The following is a 23,418-nucleotide window of genomic DNA, read 5'->3' on the forward strand; positions in this document are numbered from 1 at the left end:
TTTTATTAGAGACAATCAATTGTATAATTTTCTATTATTTATTTATTTATAATTATTTTACCAGGCGAAGAAATATTTTTTTGCAATTGTTTAAGAGTTTATATTTTTTATATTTATTATTATATAATAGGCTTCAATTATTTAATGAACTGCCAATTGAATTAAAAAATGAAAATAACATACATTTCTTGAAAAAGCGCTCATTTTGTATGTAAAAGAAAATGTTGAACCTGCTTCGTAATGTCAAATTACCAAATTAAATAAACAAAATAGTATCAAATTTAATTTAATAATTTAACGAAGTATTGTTTAAAATTAGGCATGTTATGCTAAATAAATAAATTGGATTTATTTATTTTCAATATGATATTTCTTTTTAAATTTGATTTTGATATTTGCGCTCTTCACAAATACTTTTCTAATAAAGACTTTCGTGGGTATGAAAGCTGAGCGCAAGCCCTTTCCAATGAGCCTAGTCTCTATACCGCACGAGGCTCAGTTTTGGCACAGTGGGCCCGTTGGAAAAATTTGTTGAAAATTTTGTTTTCAAATTTTCGCTTTTCACAAATACTTTTCTAATGAAGACTTTTATGGAAATGAAATCTGAGCTCAAGCCCTTTCCAATGAGCCTAGTCTCTATACCGCACGCGGCTTAGTTTTGGCACAGTGGGCTCCGTTGTAAAAATTTGTTGAAAAAGCATTTTCAAATTTTCGCGTTTCACAAATACTTTTCTAATGAAGACTTTTCTGATTATGAAAGCTGATCTCAAGCCCTTTCCAATGAGCCTAGTCTCTATATCACACGCGGCTTAGTTTTGGCACAGTGGGCCCGTTGTAAAAATTTGTTGAAAATTTTGTTTTCAAATTTTCGCTTTTCACAAATACTTTTCTAATGAAGACTTTTGTGGAAATGAAATCTGAGCTCAAGCCCTTTCCAATGAGCCTAGTCTCTATACCGCACGCGGCTTAGTTTTGGCACAGTGGGCCCGTTGTAAAAATTTGTTGAAAAAACATTTTCAAATTTCCGCTTTTCACGAATACTTTTCTAATGAAGACTTTTGTGATTATGAAAGCTGAGCTCAAGCCCTTTCCAATGAGCCTAGTCTCTATATCGCACGCGGCTTAGTTTTGGCACAGTGGGCCCGTTGTAAAAATTTGTTGAAAATTAGTTTTCAAATTTTCGCTTTTCACAAATACTTTTCTAATGAAGACTTTTGCGATTATGAAAGCTGAGCTCAAGCCCTTTCCAATGAGCCTAGTCTCTATATCACACGCGGCTTAGTTTTGGCACAGTGGGCCCGTTGTAAAAATTTGTTGAAAATGTTGTTTTCAAATTTTCGCTTTTCACAAATACTTTTCTAATGAAGACTTTTGTGGAAATGAAATCTGAGCTCAAGCCCTTTCCAATGAGCCTAGTCTCTATACCGCACGCGGCTTAGTTTTGGCACAGTGGGCTCCGTTGTAAAAATTTGTTGAAAAAGCATTTTCAAATTTCCGCTTTTCACAAATACTTTTCTAATGAAGACTTTTGTGATTATGAAAGCTGAGCTCAAGCCCTTTCCAATAAGCCTAGTCTCTATATCGCACGCGGCTTAGTTTTGGCACAGTGGGCCCGTTGTAAAAATTTGTTGAAAATTTTGTTTTCAAATTTTCGCTATTCACAAATACTTTTCTAATGAAGACTTTTGTGATTATGAAAGCTGAGCTCATGCCCTTTCCAATGAGCATACTCTCTATATCGCACGCGGCTTAGTTTTTAAATAATAAGCCAAATACTAAAAATCCAAATTCGAATTTGAAATCCTAAATTCGAATTTGAAAAATATTTTTGGTGCTAGTTTGTGTCTCGGCTAAGTTTTTGCTGCAAATTTCAAATTCGAATTTATCTTCACACACATTCCCAGGTGTATTTGTGAATGTCCTTATGGATGAATCTTGTACCTCCTATGAAGAGGTTGTGTCGTGTGCAGAAATCGATGAGACGTTTGCCGTTATCGTTGCGAATAGGCCCGAGTCCATCTCTGCCCATCACTGACTCAATGTTTGTGTTGTCGTTGCCTACTCTGGCATTCATGTCTCCAATAATTATTTTTATGTCACCTCCAGGGAGGGCGGTCATTGTACTATCCAGCTGAGAGTAGAACTCATCTTTTGCTTCGTCGTCGTCAGGTTCAGTGGGCGCATAGCATTGTATTACCGATATTTTGCGGAAACGAGAGTTAAATCTAGCTACTATGATTCGATACGATATAGGGTTAAATTCCAGGAGACATTTGCTAGAGTGAGGTGTTAGGAGCAGTCCAACTCCGCGTATTTTGTGATGGTTATTTCCAGAGTAGAGGAAGGGATGCCCTGAAGATAGTCGTGTGGTCCCAGTTTTAGCCATCTTATTTCGCTTAATCCTAGCATTCCGGCAATGAACTTTATGAAATTGTTTCGGATTTAGATTCTACCCATCGTGCCCTAAAATTTGGTATATGGGTGTATACTGCCCCCTCTATAGTTTTTGCACAGTGGTCACATTTGGTTTTAACTTTAACTCAATCGCAACTTAAAGTGAAAATATCTCGAATTCTGGCAATGAACTCTATGAAATTATTTCAGATTTAAATTCTACTCATCGTGCCCCAAAATTTGGTATATGGGTGTATACGAGGGGTGTATATACTAGTCACGGCCTAAAGGAGAAAAAAGTTGATGCGGTCACCCCCAGTTTTGTAGCATATACGAAGACAATTTCAGAACACCAAAACTTTTTTTTCCGTGCACCCTACGACCCCCCGAAATACAATTTATTGTGCAGTGTCGTCATTTGAAGTCCGATCGAAAAGAAACGCATATCGTTGTTCGTGGTTGATCAGGGGCTATATTTCGTGCATTGGTCATTTTCGACTCCGACGTCAAATTTGATTTTTATTTTTTTTTATTTCGCTTCGTATACCCCTATGATTCAAATTTCTGATAACCATTATAAAGATCTTAACAAAATTTGAAACTTTTGCTTTTGAAGTATTTACTTATATTCATAAACAAAAAAGTTACAGAGATTTTAAAAAGTCAATAGGTCACCCTACACACCACCAAATAGATTTTGCTGTGTTGGCATGATGTCCGATCGAAACCACATGCACATCGTTATTCACATCTACGAAATTAATTTATAAGGCATTTAGAACACAAAACCTGTTTATCTCGTTGTTTGCACCAAAGATTATAGAAGAGGAAGATGAGAGATTGGCTACTGAGCACATCAAACCATTTACAACATTAGTTTAATACTCGAATCAAGTACGAGAAGTATTGACATAGCATTAAAATGCAAATAAAGAGAAATTAAGAGCACGAAATAAATTTCCATAAAGGGGAAAATATATTTTTTTTTGTTGCCTAAAATTTAACATTGTTTCATTAAGAAAATTACATTTTTCATTTAAAAAATAAAAACGAAAAACAACTAAAAGTTTACAAACATGTATTAAACTAATCTGGTAAATGCAAAATTTGGTATGACGCAAGCCAATCTCCCATCTTCCTCTTCTATAATCTTTGGTTTGCACTACGTCATTTTCTGCGTTATACAAAGTGCATGTGTTTTTGCTAGAACAATTTGAGAGCCTACTGTTTTAAAATTCTAACAATAACTTTCGCTACATGATTTTTAAAGTCTGACCAAATTTTTGTGGCCTATTGACTTTTTAAAATCTCTGTAACTTTTTTGTTTATGAATATAAGTAAATACTTCAAAAGCAAAAGTTTCATATTTTATTAAGATCTTTATAATGGTTATCAGAAATGGGCGTCATAGGGGTATACGAAGCGAAATAAAAAAATTTAAAATCAAATTTGACGTCGGAGTCAAAAATGACCAATGCACGAAATATAGCCCCTGATCAACCACGAACAACGGTATGCGTTTCTTTTCGATCGGACTTCAAATGACGACACAGCTCAATAAATTGTATTTCGGGGGTCGTAGGGTGCACGAAAAAAAGTTTTTGTGTTCTGAAATTGTCTTCGAATATGCTACAAAACTGGGGGGTGACCGCATCAACTTTTTTTCGTGACCCTATCTAGTGTATACTGTCCCCTCTATAGTCTTTGCACAATGATCGTTTTTTATTTTAACTATTTGTTCTTTTTAAAGTTAACATTATTTTTTCTCTGTTAAGCACTTAGCAGAGCTCTGTTAACGCTCTGTTAACGTTAAGACAATGTTATCATAAATTTTAAAGTTAACTTTATTTTCACGGACATTTTATGGTTTAATGTGGGTATTAAGTTCGAGTTTAGCCGCTAAAAACGTCACTTTCTCACGATTACTTTTCTTTAATAATCCATTTTAAAGAATACAAACTTTGTGAAAATTTGCTTTGGGCTTTTCCCCATCAAGTTATAATAAAATTTGCAACAAATACGTATAATTTCATGCATTTTTCTTACTGATTTAGTTTTCACTTTAGCGATTTTAGCGGCTAAACTCGAACTTAGTACCCACCTTTAGTGCCAAAAACTATTTCTTAACCCATTGTTTGACATAGTTATTAACGTGTTTTTTCTTATTGCAGATTATTTGAACGTTATAATGAGCTGGGCAAATCTAATATGAAGTTGAAACCAAATGAATATTTATTGGCGAGTAATTCTTCAGTGGCCCTTCATTTATTTCTCATTTCTTTAATAGCTTGTTTGGCCAAAAGTTTTGAACAAAAAGATACATATTACAAAACTATAGAATCAAAATCGTTACATGGTAGTCATTATAGTATCGAGTTTGCAAAAAATTCGTACAATGTAACAATTCCCGAAAATAGCATCGGTAGGACATATGCGACTCCAAATCCATATGAGGAGAAAATCGGATTGGAAGTTGGGAGAACATGCAACGTTGCGTACCGAATAATTTCCGGCGATCGTGATAAGTTATTTAAAGCTGAAGAACGTATAGTTGGAAATTTTGCTTTCTTGGCAATCCGCACAAGAACCAGTAATATTGTACTAAATAGGGAAAAGAACGAAGAATACACATTGCGAATAAAAGCAACAGTAAATTGCAAACGACATCCGGAAAACTTCACATCAGAAACAGAATGCACAATCTATCTTCAAGTTTTGGACAGAAATGATTTAAGTCCGCTATTTTATCCAACAGAATACTCAGTTACAGTAACTGAAGACACTCCTATTCATAGCAGCATATTGAGAACGTCAGCAGAAGATGCAGATTTAGGACTAAACGGAGAGATATACTACAGTTTTTCAGAGAGCAACAGTTATTTTGCAATACATCCGTCATCAGGTGTCATATCAAATGTGAGGCCACTAATTAACTTGGGCGGCACTGTCGTAGAAATTACAGTTCATGCTGTAGATCGCGGCTCGTCAATATTACACTATAACCAACTATTTGGGAAAGCTAATGTTCTTATCAATATTGTGAAGGTAAATATTAAAAATGTTAATGTTAATAAAACAGAGTTCATTTATTGAGTGATAGATACAAAACTGCGCCAATTTTGACATGATCTATGTTTACATTGTTTGCACAAATACATACTTACAATTCAATTTCAGGGATGTTACAATAATTGGTGTTTAAACTTAACGTAAAACTACGAGATCAATTCAAATTCAAATACATTTCAACTATAAATTCATTATCAAAAAAAAAACGATCTATTGTAATACTATTTCCGCAAATTTTGTATTTTCATGGTTACACTAAAATAATTTGTACGTTGGGGTAGCCTAATAGAATTCTTCGTAATCAGATTGGTATGTGTTATCATAACATAGATATCCTAATCATGCTTTTTAAATATATATTCGTACACCCAAAAAATTTTGTTACTCATAATAGCAAAAATGTTTGCTAAAACAACAGTTTTATTATTATAGTTGTTCAAGCAGTTTTTGGTTGTGTTGTGTAAATATATTAAAATAATAAATATGTGAACACTATTTAAGCTACTTTAAATATAAGTAGTAAACACCCTGTTATACTGTAATAAGTTTAGTTTGTAAGTCATCGGCATTGTAACTAATATATGACAACAAATGAAGTCAGTTGTTCAATAAACGTACAAAGTACAACAACAAAAAAAAAGATGTTGCTATAAAAGTAATTAAAAAAAGTAATTTAAAAGAATATATAAAAGTTTAAAGACAAAATGCCAGCAGATGAGCCAGAGGTCCAGTCGTCAAGTCCACAAGTTCAGTCAGTGGCAACAACTATAGAACCGCTTAACCTCAAAGGAAGCAACGTGAGTGTAGCATGGAAAAAATCTTTTTAAAATCTTTATGCGAGCATCGAATTTGGAGCAACAAACTGACCACACTGCTTTTACATCACCTAGGACCAGATTGTTTGGAAGTGTTCAATTCATTGGATGTCGATATGGACTCGGTGAAATATGATGATTTAATGACAAGACTAGATGCATATTTTATTCCAAAAGTAAATATCGTGATGGAACGCCATAAGTTTTTTACCAGGAAACAAACCAACAGTGAGTCCATCGAAGAGTATATCACTTCGTTAAAAAATTTGAGTTTGTCTTGTGAATTTGGAGCCTTGAGAGAGGACCTGGTCAAGGATATTTTCATCTGTGGTTTGCTTCCAAACTTTGCTAATGAAAAGGAAAGACTATTGAGAGAAAAAGGACTAACACTAGAAAAAGCTATCCAAATAACAAGAAGCATCACCATTGCTAAGGAAAGCGCTAGCCAGCTGCAATATAAAGAAAATTTTGTCAACGCCCTTCAAAAATCGTCAAAGTCATATCAAAATCGACCAAATAACACCAGAATTAATAAACCGTTAAATGTACCATCGTCGTCGTCGCCGTCATCATCATCCTACTCCTCTTCAAAGCCATCATCGTTCAGAAAAACGTCGCCGTCGCAATCTCAACAACAGTGCAGTCGCTGTGGTCAATTACATAAATATAAATGTCCAGCAGAAAAAGTCAACTGTCACAGTTGCCACAACCAAGGCCATTATGCCAAAATGTGTTTTTTCAAGTCATCCCAACAACATGAGAGAATGAGAACGAAACGGATCTTTTTGTTGGTACTCACACAGACTGAAGTAAGAGATAATGTAGAAGAAAGTAAACTAAGTGAAGTCGACTCAAATGCTCAATTAAAAAATGAGTGGATTATTAAGGTAGATGTTAATAAAGCCAAAATAACTTTTCAAGTTGACACTGGCGCTCAGGCAAATATTTTATCGAAAACAACAGCAAATTTTTTGATTCTCAATCACTGTATGTAGGCCAGTAATATGAATATTTTGTCTTTTAGTGGAGAAAAATTACCGATATTAGATAAAACAAAATTAACTATAAATTTTGAAAATATAAATTTTTCAAGCACATTCTTTGTTGTGGATTTAAAATGTAAAAATATTATTGGTTTAGAATTGGCTATTAAACTGAATTTGGTTAGAAATGTAAATGTGCTAACAGAAAAAATTATCGAAGAATATCCTAATGTATTTAGTGGACTAGGTCATATAAAAACCGATTGTAATTTAAGTCTTAAAGAGGGAATTATACGTGTCGTTAATCCGCCAAGAAAAATTCCATTTAGTCTACACGAACCATTGAAAAAAGGGTTAAATAGAATGATGGAATTAAATGTTATTACTCCAGTCACGGAACCGACCGAATGGGTGAACTCAATGGTTATAGTATCAAACCCGAATAATAAATTGAGAATTTGCCTAGACCAAAGAAATTTGAATAAGGCCATATTGCGTCCACATTATCCCTTCCCGAATATAGAAGACGTAAAGCCAAATTAAATGGTTCAAAATTTTTTTAGTAAGCTTGATGCAAACTGTGGGTTTTGGATGATTTCATTAAATGAAATATCCTCGAAACTTTGAACATTTAATACACCTTTTGGAAGATATAGATACCTTAGGTGGTATTGTAACTTAATCTGGTAACTACCTGTATTACAAAGTCATGCTTGTATTTATCACAGTTGTTCTATTCTGACATCCTTAACTAATACCTACACATCTTATTGTAAACTTTTCCTTCTTGATCCAACCTTCGTTGAATAAAGACTGGATTGAAATATAACAGCGTGCTCTTTTTTTTTATTTCATCGATATATAATAATTTGGCGACGAAGAAAATTAATAAAAGTTCGAGCCAAATATCAATAATCGAATAGAGAGACGATCATACAAGCGGCAGGTTGCGTTTTTTTGTAATCGAATAATTTAAAGGATTTAATTTCACCGAATTAAGCAACATAACCTAAATCGATATGGATGCTGATCAATTTAAGTTGTTCATGGAAGTGCAGCAGAAAATTCTTGATAGCGTTTCAAAAAACGTTTCTTCAGGAAATTCATCAAATCAAGTGGTCAGTGCGGTAACTAATATTGCCTTAGTTCCAAACTTCGAAACATTGGACACAACGAAGGAGTCTTTTCGAAACTATCGACAACGTTTCGAAAACTACACAAAGATGAAAACTATTCATGATAACAAACAGTATTGTGCAAAGTTAATCCTAAATTCCATTGGATCTAAAAGCTTCAACACAGTTATGGCCTTAGCGGCACCAAATCAGCCCAGCGACATGGAATATGATGACTCGATAAAACTGCTTGAAGCTCATCTGTCTCCAAAGCAAAACGTCCTGGTTGTCCAGCATCAATTTTTGAGTAAGTACCAACAAGAGGACCAGACTATAGCAGAATACGTTGCATCGCTACGGACGGACATAGCCGATTGCGGATTTACATGCCAATGCCAAAAGTCCATTGCTGATATTTTCCTACGCGCACAATTCATACGTGGCATTAAAAACAACGGCAATTGCTTCAAAGTACAGATCAATTACCAGAATTTAACAGCATTTAAAAGCTATTGCATTAGAAGCAGCGCAAAGTAACTCCAAAGAGCTTGCCCATCATCAACATTTACCATCGACATCAATTGAGGTTAATAAATTATTCAAAAATAAATCTAAGCAAAGGAAATCAAATAAAAGTTTCAAAAAACCTGAAATTGACTTTAAGGAATTGGGTTTAGATGGACTTTGCTTAAGGTGCGGTAAAGACAATCATTATGCCAAAGATTGTAAATGCAACAAGTATAACCTCAAATGTGCTGAATGCAAAAAAACTGGTCACGTTGTGAAAGTGTGTGTGAAGGCAAGAATGAAAAGAGGGAAAACAACAGCAAACACGTCAAATCAAGTTCTCGAATATGGTGTCCTAAATATTGTAGAAATTCGACAAAATAATTCCAAAAACGGAGATCGATTCTACGCCACAATCGATATTCAAGGTAATCCAGTTGATTTTGAAGTGGATACAGGTTCTGGATTTACATTTTACCACGTAACAAGTTTAGCGAACTAAAACTCAAAATTCCGCTATTACCAACAAATATTTCGTTCAAGTCTTATACTCAAGACATATTTACACCTGATGGTAAAATTGTTATTAATGGAGGTTATGGGAAAAAGTGTATCAAAGGCGAAATTTATATTGTTCCTGAGAATTATACCCCTATATTAGGTCGTGATTGGATCCGAAAATTAAACATCAATTTGAATGAAATCAATTTAACACAAACATCGAATGAGACTAACGAATCTTTCGAATCTATTATAAAGGAATACAGTGAAATCTTTCAGCCTAAAATTGGATGTGTAAAACAATATAAGGTATCACTTGTTCTACGTAAAGAAGCAAACCCAGTTTTCAATAAGGAACGGGAATTGCCATACGCCCTAATCGAAAAAGTTAATCAAGAATTAGATCAATTGGAGTCAGCAGGCAATATCGAGAAAATAGAAACCAGTGACTGGGGGTCACCTCTAGTTGTGATTCCTAAAGCGGATGGAGGAATAAGGCTGTGTGTTGACTACAAAGTCGGAGTCAATGAACGTCTTGTAGAAGCACATAGTCCAATACCTAAAATCGAAGATATTTTTAACACCTTACAAGATTCGAGATTCTTCTGCAAACTTGACTTGTTCAAAGCTTACTTACATGTACCTGTCGACGAAGAATCCAGCCGAATACAAACAATGTCAACTCACCGAGGGACATATAAGGTAAACAGGTTATCTTTTGGAATAAAAACAGCACCATCGGAGTTCAACCGGATCATCAATCAAATTCTTCGGGATGTACCAAAATCCGAGTCGTATTTTGACGATATAATTGTGCATGGGACTACAATGGAGGAATGTAAATCTAATTTACGTAAGTGTTTACAAAAATTGTTAGACTATGATCTTCATATAAACAAAGAAAAATGCAATTTTTTTAAAGAGGAGATTGAATTTCTTGGTCACACCATAAGACACAATCAAATACTAAAGTCGCAAAAGAAAATATCAGCAATAAAAAATCTTTCGACTCCAAAATCAATTGATGACGTTCGTAGATTCCTTGGTACGGTAACATACTATTCACGTTTTATTCCAAACTGTTCTACTTTAACGGCGCCTTTGAGGAATTTAACAAAGAAGAATTCAAGATTTAGATGGTCCAAAGAATGTAATGACACATTCATGAAAATCAAAGCTGAAATATCTAGCGAGCGTGTATTGGTACCATACAACCCAAACCTACCAATTGTGTTAGCATGTGACGCAAGCCCAGTGGGGGTTGCAGGGGTTCTGTCCCATATTATCAACGATGAGGAGCGCCCAATCAGTTTTGCATCTAGATCATTAACTGAAGCTGAAAAAAATTATTCGCAAATTGATCGGGAAGCGCTAGCAATAGTTTTTTCTGTGGAGTATTTCTACCAATATTTGTTCGGTAGATTTTTTTCAATTAATTACCGATAACAAACCCCTAATTCGGATTTTCCATCAGAATGCTAAAATACCTCAAATGACATATGCACGGCTTCAACGCTATGCCGCATTTCTTTCGGGGTTTAACTACGAAGTTATTCACAGGAAAGGTATTGATCATGTCAATGTAGATTGTTTGTCAAGAGCACCGCTCGCTAATGACTTTTTAATGCGAACATATTCATCGATAGATCAAGAGGTAAATCTGCGAATCGATAATCAACCAAATTTCCACATTGGTTTTGAACTATAAATCTTTACAAAAAGCTACAATCGAGGATGATGAATTATCCAAAATTATCAATGAGTTGAAATATAATCGAGTGGAAGACTCAATGTTTACTATAAATAATGATATAGTGTTCAGGGGACATCGAGTAGTTATTCCTACATCGATGCAGAATGCAGTATTGGAAGAGTTGCACAAAACTCATATAGGAGTATCCAAGATGAAACAGTTAGCACGGAGATACGTCTATTGGAAATCAATAGACAAAGACATTGAAAATAAAGTACGTAATTGCACTTCGTGTGCTAAAGTAAAATTCAACCCTCCGAAATCTCCCCTGCACACTTGGGAAGATCCCGAACACAATTGGCAGAGGATACATATCGACTACGCCGGTCTATTCCAGGGTTACTACTACTTAGTAGTCATAGATGCTAAATCAAAGTGGGCCGAAATTGGCATAACGAAAGAATCACCAACTTCGAATATAACAATAGAAATTCTTCTCGACCTTTTCGCTCGTCATGGCTATCCCGACGTCATCGTATCTGACAATGCTTCGATATTTAGCAGCCAGGAATTTCAAACCTTTTGTAAAACCGTTGGAATATTTCAGAAATTCATAGCACCGGGACATCCGTCAACGAACGGCTTAGCTGAACGGAACGTTCAAACTTTAAAGCAGCGTTTAAAGGCTATGAAAGATGACCCTCGTCCAATACGCAACAAGGTAAGGGAAATCTTATTTCATTACCGAGCAACCCCGCTTAAGAATAACAAGACACCTTCTGAGTGGTATCTAAATAGACAGATTCGTATACAATTGGATGCGCTAAAACCTATTTCAGAGAGAATGAATATTTCAGAAGAGAATTGTCGATCCAGACAACTAAGCGTAGGACAGAGAGTTTTAAGTCATTACTATTCAAATAATAAAACCCATTGGAAACTTGGTACGGTAATTCGAAAATATGGTCATCTTCATTACTTAGTCAAATTAGACGATGGTTTCGAGCTCAAACGGCACATAGATCAGCTGAAAGCAACAACTATCCAAAAGTCCGAACCTACAAATTCAGCGGAAGCTCCAAAAATGTCACAGCTTAATCAACCGAATATTCAAGATTTGGTCGAATTTCCCATATCAATTGATAGGAACCCTGTTGAACCTGCAACTACACCAGCCAGGAACCAACCATCAGTTTTACGTAGGAATCAGCGCCACCAAACAGAATATCAGGACTCACCACGTAGATCTGCACGATTACGGAAAGGACCAACTTATTTAAATGACTATATATCTTAAACAAATTTTCGAGTTAAGCCAGGGAGAACTATTGTAACTTAATCTGGTAACTACCTGTATTACAAAGTCATGCTTGTATTTATCACAGTTGTTCTATTCTAACATCCTTAACTAATACCTACACATCTTATTATAAACTTTTCCTTCTTGATCCAACCTTCGTTGAATAAAGACTGGATTGAAATATAACAGCGTGCTCTTTTTTTATTTCATCGATATATAATAGTTGGTTACCATTTGGCATAAATGCCGCCCCTGAGATCTTTCACTCTGAAATTGTAAGGCTTTTTAGAGACATTGAGGGGTTGATTATATATATAGATGATTTTTTAATTTTTTCAAAGAAAATCGAAGAACATAACAATATATTACGAAAAGTCTTGGAACGAGCAGAAAGGGTTGGATTTAAGTTCAATAAAGAAAAATGTCAATTTAATTTGAAGGAAATTCTGTTTATTGGACACGTGTCCGATGAAAAAGGAGTTCGACCAGATATGAATAAGGTCAAGGCAATTTTGGACATGCCAGCTCCGAAAAACGTTACCGAGTTACAAAGATTTTAAGGTATGGTCAATTATTTAGGAACTTTCATTCAAAATTTATCATCTAAAAATGGACATTTAAGAGAATTGTTACGGAAGGACATACAATGGCATTGGGATGAAGCCCATGATATAGAATTTAGAAATTTAAAAACAGAAATAATCAAAAGTCCATTTTTGACTTATTTTGACCCAAACAAAAGATTAACATTAACTGTAGATGCCTCGAAATTTGCAGTAGGAGCTGCAATCTTACACAATGGACAACCAATTGTATACGCATCAGCCTCGCTCGCGAGTGCACAAGAAAAATATGCTCAAATAGAAAAAGAGCTATTTGCTATATTATTCGGTTGTACCAAGTTTCACCAGTATGTATATGGAATTAAGGTTGTAGTTGAAACCGACCACAAACCATTGGTGTCATTGTTTGACAAGCCTTTGCATAAAGTCCCGGCTAGGTTACAAAGCTTTATGCTATGTTTATCGTCTACAAGCTTATGATTTGGAAATTGTCTATAAGCCAGGCAAGTATCTTTATATACACGGATGAAAAAGACTGTTTTTCATATGTTTGGCTATAAACATTATATGTTTGGAACACAAATTTTTAAACACAATATTTTTGAGTGCAAGCATATAATGTTCATAAACTAGCATAACATGTTTGGGACATATATGTCAATATGTTAGAACATATTATGTTTGGGACATAAAATGTTTGTAAATATAATATGCTTGGATGCAAACATATATTAATTTAGAAATAGCCTATAAACATATATGTGTTTAGTAGCTTGGAGCGCTATTTAACAGGGAGCTATATTGAATTAAGTTGGTGGTTGTTGCTTGTTATTACAAAATTAACATTTTATTTTTCCTTGGGCAATTGATCTGCTACTTCTTTGATCCTTACAAACTGTGTGGTCCGCTGTTCGAACCCCCGTCCGGCAAAAGGTAAAATTAAAATAAAAAAAAATCATAAAATTGAATAATTTCTTCTACAATGTTTGTATCACAGAAAAAAGTGCTAAGAACTAAAAAATCTCGTGGAAGTGAGAAAGATGTGGGGGAATATACAATTAGGCAGAAACAAAATTTTGAGCATTCAGGTCGAAAACCTATGTTGTTAGCACCTATATTACCTGTTTATTTTCATAATTCATTATGATTGTAAATATATAAATAAATAAATAAAATTTTGAGCACAATATTGTTTGGGAGAATGTTTTTTAAGCATATAATATTTTTGGGTGCAAAATGCTTCCAAACATATTATATGTTCACATAATAACATATTGTTTTTTGGAAGACAACAGTATTGAATTTGGATGCAAAAATACAAAATGTTTGGAGCTTAGACTACCCAAACATATATTGTTTAGAACAATATGCTTTCAAACATATTATATATTGGAAGAGATCAAACATATAAATGTTTGGGCAATACCCAAAAATGTATATGCTTGAAGCAAAATATGTTTGGGAGTATATTTTACAGAAGCGATTTTTTGTAAGGGTGTAGCTGACACGTTGTCAATATCTCCTTTAGATGTAAATGTGTTGATGGATACACATAAAGAGATAACCCTTCATTGTAACTTGTTGAAGTCACATCTTGAAATTTCATTTTCAAATGTTGAAGAGATTATAATAGAGTCTCAAAAAGATCAGATTTTTGAAAAAATTTAGAAAGTATGTAAAGGATGGTTGTCCCGGTCATAAGAAGTTGGTTGACAAAGAGGCCATGCCGTATTTTAAAGTGAAGGATGAAATTCATATTATAGACGACTTGCTTCTTAAACAGAATCAGCTGTTAATACCAACCAATATCATAGACCAAGAAAATATAGAGACATACCTTGATAATTCACCATGGTTTTGTTTATTTGCAGTGCGCAGTCATTCCACTCAATTGCGCAGTCAAGTGACTCAATTTCTTTTTGGAAAACGAGAATAACCGTATAAATTAGTCAATTTGCATTACAAAAAAGGTGTGGATGAATAGTATTTTATAAACATTCACAATATTTGGTGTTTCAACGAGATAATAAAGGAAAGAAAACAAATTAAAGCCAAATTAAAAAATCACTCAATTGCAGACGAAAAAGAGCCATCTACGGTGTGCAGACAAACTACAGCGCTGTGAATTCACTTGAGATGTCTATACCTTCCTTGGTCTATGCCAATATTAGAAAGTCTATTTTGAATTATATACATCAAGGTCATATGGGTATACAACAGGGCTGCCAATAAAATTTTAAGAAAAATCGTAATTTTTTCGCGAAAAAATCGTCATAATCGGCACTTGAATTTTAAAAATCGTCAAAAAACCGGGAATTCAAATAATATTAAAATAAAACATATATTTTGGTCAAAAACATAGCAAAGTATTCATTTAATATAAATACACACAATTCTATTATAATTACTACATGCTTGTACTACGCAATCTGAGTAATTTATAGCCGAAAAGTACGCGAACGCCATCCAGTAACTATTTTCATATTCTAAATTTCAGCTTCTAAACATTAAAAGCAATAAATGCATCCAGATTTTATAATAATGTTTTATTGATTTTAGACTCTATAAAACATACTGATTGACTCAGAATCACCTCCTGAGTCGATCTATTCGTATTCGTCCGTTCATTGGTCGGTCTATGTATTGCTCGCAGGATTTTGATGAAACTTTGTTCAGTGCTTTTTTTGGCACAAGGACGAACGCTATTGAATTTGGAAAAATTGGAAATTTATATATAGCCTTCATATATATTTATCGCCAGATTTCAACAAGTGGGGTCGTATTGAGCCTATCTACTAACCGGTCGTCTTCAAATTTAATACAATGTAATTAAGCACCCTTAGAGTAAGCAAAATTTAATCGAAATCCGTTCAGATTTCAAATTTGCTCGATTTTCTCAAATTTTTGAACGGAGTAAATGTCGTCATTTTCGAGGAAAAAATCGGAAACTGCTATTCTTTGTGTCAAAAATCGTCAAAATGCCGATAAATCAGCAAAATTGGCAGCTCTGGTATACAACGATGCCAAAGTTTTGCTAGACAGTCAGTATATTGGCCAGACATGTATAATGACATATTCAACATGATTTCAAATTGCGAAATTTTTATGAAATATAGAAATTCGATGACAAGGCAAGAAATGTTATCGCACGATGTTTTTGAAATACCTTGGTTTAAAGTGGCTTGTGTCACGAACAGTCCTAATAATATTCTCTGTATTTTCTTTTTTTCCTCTTTATCTTATTTTTTTTGTGTTACATTCGCATGATCGCATTGAATTGTAATAGATCAGAATATTTTTAGTTTTGTGAGTTTGGCTTTAACTTTCAATCGGTTCGGACGATCTCAGATTCTTAATAAATTGAATTTAATATTACATTATAATTTGTTGGAATTCTTATTGGAAAGGCATCCATGACATTATCAGAAGTGGGATAAACCAATGTCCGTGAAGTTAAAGTTAACTTTATCTTAGCGGAGACAAAAACCGAGCTATGTTCACTTTGTACAAAAGTTCAGCTAAATAATGAACATAGCTCAATTACGTAGGAAGGAAAAATGAATATTAAATAAAATTATTAATTTTTAATGCGAAACATCCTGTAGGTAAACGAAGCTAAAGCAATTTAATAGAAATATGTATAAAGTGCTGGAAAAAATACAAAGATTTATTGAAAATCCCACATAGTCAGCGAAAATTGGACTATAAAACTGAAAGCTAAAATTTAGAATTTAGGTCACTGTGCCAAAAATCGGCATGGGGGGGATATACCAAGTAGTGGTGGAGACAGCTCTCCCCGAGTAGAATACGAATCTGAAATCAGATTATTCAATTGGTTAACAGTTTTTGAGAAATTTCGGTCTTAAGTTGGAATTCAGATTTTGGGCCGATTTTAGTATTTGGGCCACTGTGCCAAAAATCGGCATGGGGGGGATATACCAAGTAGTGGTGGAGACAGCTCTCCTCGAGTAGATACTTGGTATATCCCCACTACTTGGTATATCCCCACTACTTGGTATATCCCCACTACTTGGTATATCCCCCCATGCCGATTTTTGGCACAGTGGCCCAAATACTAAAATCGGCCCAAAATCTGAATTTCAACTTAAGACCGAATTTTCTCAAAAACTGTTAACCAATTGAATAATCTGATTTCAGATTCGTATTCTACTCGGGGAGAGCTGTCTCCACCACTACTTGGTATATCCCCCCCATGCCGATTTTTGGCACAGTGGCCCAAATACTAAAATCGGCCCAAAATCTGAATTTCAACTTAAGACCGAAATTTATCAAAAACTGTTAACCAATTGAATAATCTGATTTCAGATTCGTATTCTACTCGGGGAGAGCTGTCTCCACCACTACTTGGTATATCCCCCCCATGCCGATTTTTGGCACAGTGGCCCAAATACTAAAATCGGCCCAAAATCTGAATTCCAACTTAAGACCGAAATTTCTCAAAAACTGTTAACCAATTGAATAATCTGATTTCAGATTCGTATTCTACTCGGGGAGAGCTGTCTCCACCACTACTTGGTATATCCCCCTCATGCCGATTTTTGGCACAGTGGCCCAAATACTAAAATCGGCCCAAAATCTGAATTTCAACTTAAGACCGAATTTTTTCAAAAACTGTTAACCAATTGAATAATCTGATTTCAGATTCGTATTCTACTCGAGGAGAGCTGTCTCCACCACTACTTGGTATATCCCCCCCATGCCGATTTTTGGCACAGTGGCCCAAATACTAAAATCGGCCCAAAATCTGAATTCCAACTTAAGACCGAAATTTCTCAAAAACTGTTGACCAATTGAATAATCTGATTTCAGATTCGTATTCTACTCGGGGAGAGCTGTCTCCACCACTACTTGGTATATCCCCCCCATGCCGATTTTTGGCACAGTGACCTAAATTCTAAATTTTAGCTTTCAGTTTTATAGTCCAATTTTCGCTGACTATGTGGGATTTTCAATAAATCTTTGTATTTTTTCCAGCACTTTATACATATTTCTATTAAATTGCTTTAGCTTCGTTTACCTACAGGATGTTTCGCATTAAAAATTAATAATTTTATTTAATATTCATTTTTCCTTCCTACGTAATTGAGCTATGTTCATTATTTAGCTGAACTTTTGTACAAAGTGAACATAGCTCGGTTTTTGTCTCCGCTAAGATAAAGTTAACTTTAACTTCACGGACATGATAAACCATTTCTAGACTGAAAATACGTGTCGCCTATTTTTTTTTTTTTGCGACGAATAATGTTCCAGGGCAGAGTGTTGATGGGTTTCATGTACCAATTACTGTTGGACGAAATATTTGCTGGGCAGATGAGGGAATGCCTTCGAGTATACAACAAGAAACTAGGGGAAATACAAATTTCGTTTATACTACGACTAATCCGATTTCTTCAACGATTCCAAGAAGTAATTTCAGAGGAGATATTCCTCCATTCTCTGTTTATTCGCAACAACAATATGGCGACGAAAATGCAAGATGTGCACGACAACCATCTACAACAAATTCATATAACCCATCAGTTCTGAGAAATTCAACGCTATTGCAACAACCAACACCACAAGGATTGCTTTATGTACCAACGACGCAAAATGATTAGATGTGTGTGCAACAAAGTTTTATAACGAACAATATAAGGGACATAATATCGATTTTGCCATCGTTTGACCCTGCAGAAAAATCGATATCTTCAGATAAATTTATTAAGAACAATAGAACAACTTCGCAGGGCATATAACTGGGACGATAAGATTCTATTGTTTGCAGTGCAAGCCAAACTACAGGGAGTTGCCAAATTATGGGTTGATTCGGGAGACATTTTCACTAATTGGCAAGAATTTGTGAACGAGTTTTTGAAGGAATTTCCATCAATAATAAATATCGCGGAGATTCACATGCAATTAATGAACATGAAACGATCTTTTAACGAACCACCGGAAACATTTTATTACAAAATTTTATCGATTGCGCGAAATGGTAACTTAGGTGACCAATCTATAATAAAATATTTCATAAGTGGAGTTAACGATAAGGACTTGAGGCGTATATTGTCGGTCATGAATTTTCCTACATGTAACGAACTTTTGAAAACCGTCTTGAGTTATTGCAGTTATAATAGCGCGTACCACCCTAAGACGACGACGAATAATAGTGACATTGAAAGACCCCGGGAGAAATTATCAATACGTCCACCGTCGGATATTGTTTGTTATAACTGTAGAAAACCCGGCCATATTTCACGTGAGTGTGCGGAGCCTCAACGACGATCGCGTTGTGAGATCTGTTCTAGAACGGGCCATATTTCAGCTGAATGTTGCTGGCTGCCGAAATCATTAGACCATCAACTTCCCCATTCGCATCGCCCATAGTCCTAAATGAAAAGAAAAATGGTGAGTACCGTATGTGTATTGATTATAGGCGATTGAATCAAATTACTATTGAACGACCGTTTCCAATGCCTGTAATCGATGAAATCTTGGCCCAACTTTCTGGCAATAAATACTTTACGGTGTTGGACATGAAAATGGGGTAAATGGGATTGAGATGGAGGAAGAATCAAAACATATGACGGCATTTGTTACAACCGACGGTCACTATGAATTTAATCGTATGCCTTTTGGGCTGGTAAACGCCCCGTCCGTTTTCCAGGAGGTTATGAACAAAGTTGTTATAGAATGTTATAGACTTAATTATCGCTTATTTGGATGATGTCATAATCCCCAGTATGACGGTGGACGATGGTTTACGTGTTCTGAATAAAATTTTGGGAATATTGGAGCAATTCGGCTTAACACTTCGATACGATAAATGTAAATTCTTGGTTGGCAGTATTGATTTCCTAGGACATCGTATCGATGATCGCGGTGTGGCACCAGGCAAAGCGAAACTATTAGAGATCGAGAAATATAAGACACCGGCTAATGTTACCGAAGTGCGGCGGTTTATGGGACTATGTGGATTTTTCCGGAAGTTTGTGCAGGATTTCCAAATCATTGCGAAACCTCTTACGCAGCTTATGACAAAGGCGGCTGCTAACAATTTCATTTAAGGTATTGAGAAAGAGAATGCTTTTGAGTTGCTGAAGAAGAAGTTATGTGAGGAACCTGTGTTAGCATTATATGATTTCAGCGCATGTCATGAAGTTCACACTGACGCTAGTAGTGTTGGTCTGGCCGGAATGCTCCTCCAATCAACCGACGATGGACGCTCATGGAGGGTGGTTAGTTACTTCAGTCGAGTATGCAATCAAAGTGAGTCCCTATACCATAGCTACGAGTTGGAAGTGTTAGCCGTAGTTGAATCACTCGCAAGATTCCGTGTTTATCTGCTTGGAAAGAAGTTCAAAATTATCACTGACTGTTCCACTATATCTACAATCAAGACCAAAACGCAAATTATTCCCCGCATCGCTAGGTGGTGGATGAGTATTATGGAGTATGATTTTGAGTGTTGCCATAGGTCTGGGAGCCGGATGTCGCATATTGATGCTATTAGTAGAGCCCCATTAAATGAGCCCGTAATGCAAATTTCAATAGATACTGAGGACTGGTTGTTGACAATGCAATTACAAGACCAGCGGCTATAGGAAATTATCAGAGTCCTTAGGGGTTTCACGAAATCCGAAGAGGAATCGCAAATCAGAAATGATTACAAGCTCCAGGAACAGCGGTTGTATCGTAAATTGGGTGACAAGTTATTGTTTGTAGTACCAAAGGCTGCGAGGTGGCGCATTGTAAAATATTACCATGATGACATGGGCCATTTTGGTCTCGAGAAGACTATATAGCGGTTAACGGAACATTTCTGGTTCCCCCGTATCCGAAAGTATGTCCGTGAAGTTAAAGTTAACTTTATCTTAGCGGAGACAAAAATCGAGCTATGTTCACTTTGTACAAAAGTTCAGCTAAATAATGAACATAGCTCAATTACGTAAGAAGGAAAAATGAATATTAAATAAAATTATTAATTTTTAATGCGAAACATCCTGTAGGTAAACGAAGCTAAAGCAATTTAATAGAAATATGTATAAAGTGCTGGAAAAAATACAAAGATTTATTGAAAATCCCACATAGTCAGCGAAAATTGGACTATAAAACTGAAAGCTAAAATTTAGAATTTAGGTCACTGTGCCAAAAATCGGCATGGGGGGATATACCAAGTAGTGGTGGAGACAGCTCCCCCCGAGTAGAATACGAATCTGAAATCAGATTATTCAATTGGTTAACAGTTTTTGAGAAATTTCGGTCTTAAGTTGGAATTCAGATTTTGGGCCGATTTTAGTATTTGGGCCACTGTGCCAAAAATCGGCATGGGGGGAATATACCAAGTAGTGGTGGAGACAGCTCTCCCCGAGTAGAATACGAATCTGAAATCAGATTATTCAATTGGTTAACAGTTTTTGAGAAATTTCGGTCTTAAGTTGGAATTCAGATTTTGGGCCGATTTTAGTATTTGGGCCACTGTGCCAAAAATCGGCATGGGGGGATATACCAAGTAGTGGTGGAGACAGCTCTCCCCGAGTAGAATACGAATCTGAAATCAGATTATTCAATTGGTTAACAGTTTTTGAGAAAATTCGGTCTTAAGTTGAAATTCAGATTTTGGGCCGATTTTAGTATTTGGGCCACTGTGCCAAAAATCGGCATGGGGGGATATACCAAGTAGTGGGGATATACCAAGTAGTGGGGATATACCAAGTAGTGGGGATATACCAAGTATTTTATAGAAAATTAAAAAAAAATTTAATTATTACCAGGGATCCGGAGCGGTCCATTTTTTTCGCTCCGCTCCGCTCCCGCTCCGGAGAAAAAAAAACCGCTCCGCTCCACGCTCCGCTCCGAGAAAAAATAAATCGCTCCGCTCCGCTCCACGCTCCGCTCCGCTCCTCTTCGAAAAAATTATAGTACAAACATTGTATTATTTGTTCAATTGAGTTTTATTTTATGGGGGCACAGCGTGACCCCATTTGTCGAAATCGGGCGATACATATATATGGGAGCTATATCTTAATTTGATCTGATTTCTTCCAAATTCAATAGCGTTCGTCCTTGTGCCCAAAAAACTCCCTGTACCAAATTTCATCAAAATCGGATAATAATTGCGACCGGAATCCTGTGAACAACAAATACATGGACAGACGGACGGACACCAAGCGCTAGATCGACTCAGGATGTGGTTCTGAGTCGATCGGTATATATTTTATGGGGTCTAAAATCAATATTTCTGGTAGGCACATTTTTTGGCAGATCAAACTTCGGACAAACCTATTATACCCTAACCACTATGTGGTTTAGGGTATAATGACTTTAAAACAATGTTTTGAAACATTTTATTAATTTTGAAGATTTTTTCAGAAATATTAAATCCATTTTGACTTCATTAAAACGAAATTTTCATTCATGTTAGGATACACATTTTTATGCCGAATCACTTAGCTATAAGGACAAAAAGACTTCATTGAAAAGTTTAGAAACTTTTAGACAAGGAAAAAACTTTATTTCAGAGAAATACGTCTTCTATTCTAAGCAAAATTCGTATTCGTATTTTAAGCATGTGAAATATTTGGCCTCCCGACAATATTCTTTGCGGTGCACCATCTACTATTTAATGTGTGATAGAAACCAAATTTATGAAAATGGACCAAAATGGACCAATTTCTGACCATCGGACCATCGGACCAAATTTAAAAATTAGAAATCTTTTGGACCAATTTTGGTCCGATCGGACCAAAACGGCAACGCTGATTGGAATTGAAAGTCTATATACAGAGTAGAAGTAACTACTCTCCGAAAGTTTTTTTGTTTGTTTTGCAACAGACGCAGAGAAGAGGTTTTGTTATATTTGTAATGTGTGTGTGTATGTTTATGTTTGCAACAACCTCCATCGAAATCAGTCTGTGGTATACCTACACACAAAAAAATAAAATATGAATTTGTACATAAATGTGTACATTTTGGAAAATTTATGGACTCTTTCATGAAATAGATGTATTTTTTTTTATTCGTAAATACTTGTTATTAATTTAAGCAATTTTTAATAATGTGCATGGATTCTTCCATAAAATTAATGAAACTTTACATAATATATCCAAAAATACCGGTTTTCTCTTAGCATGAGAGAGCCACAACATAGAGTTACTCTCATATGTATACAATACAAGCATACAAAACAAGACAAAAACCAAACATAAAGTTTTTGAAGGCAACACGTGGCTTTGCTGTGTTTGGTTTTTTCAGTTCAGTTTGAGTCGCCGTCGCGATTCAAAGATTATTTATTGCTGAAAAAGGTTGACGAAATAAAACAATTTTATTAATTAACTGGAAGCATTGGTGCTCATATTTATAACTAATAAAAATATTATAAAATGTGTTTTACTCGCAGGACTTTAATGCGGTTTTTAATAAATGTGTTCATACATTTTGACCAATTAAGAATTAGGGGAAAATCGAAAAGAAAAAAG

At 35.2% G+C, this 23,418-nt stretch overlaps 2 protein-coding genes across 2 annotated transcripts in view; both read left to right on the forward strand.

The window, feature by feature from the left end:
• Positions 1-23,418, forward strand: part of kug (FAT atypical cadherin kugelei) — a 603,151-nt gene that overhangs the window by 36,157 nt on the left and 543,576 nt on the right. The window contains exon 2 of the mRNA XM_075308589.1: positions 4,566-5,439. Within this exon, the coding sequence (XP_075164704.1) occupies positions 4,566-5,439 (874 nt within the window). The remainder of the gene's footprint in view (positions 1-4,565; positions 5,440-23,418) is intronic.
• On the forward strand, positions 6,000-7,375 carry LOC142237220 (uncharacterized). The gene has a single exon (XM_075308592.1). The coding sequence runs from the start codon at positions 6,272-6,274 to the stop codon at positions 7,271-7,273; it is 1,002 nt and encodes a 333-aa protein (XP_075164707.1). The 5' UTR covers positions 6,000-6,271; the 3' UTR covers positions 7,274-7,375.

Source organism: Haematobia irritans, chromosome 4 (genome assembly GCF_050003625.1).
Source record: "Haematobia irritans isolate KBUSLIRL chromosome 4, ASM5000362v1, whole genome shotgun sequence".
In the NCBI taxonomy this organism is placed as follows: domain Eukaryota; kingdom Metazoa; phylum Arthropoda; class Insecta; order Diptera; family Muscidae; genus Haematobia; species Haematobia irritans.

Coding starts and splice junctions, on each gene's coding strand:
- LOC142237220 (XM_075308592.1), top strand. CDS start 6,272: ATGGAAAAAATCTTTTTAAAATCTTTATGCGAGCATCGAATTTGGAGC.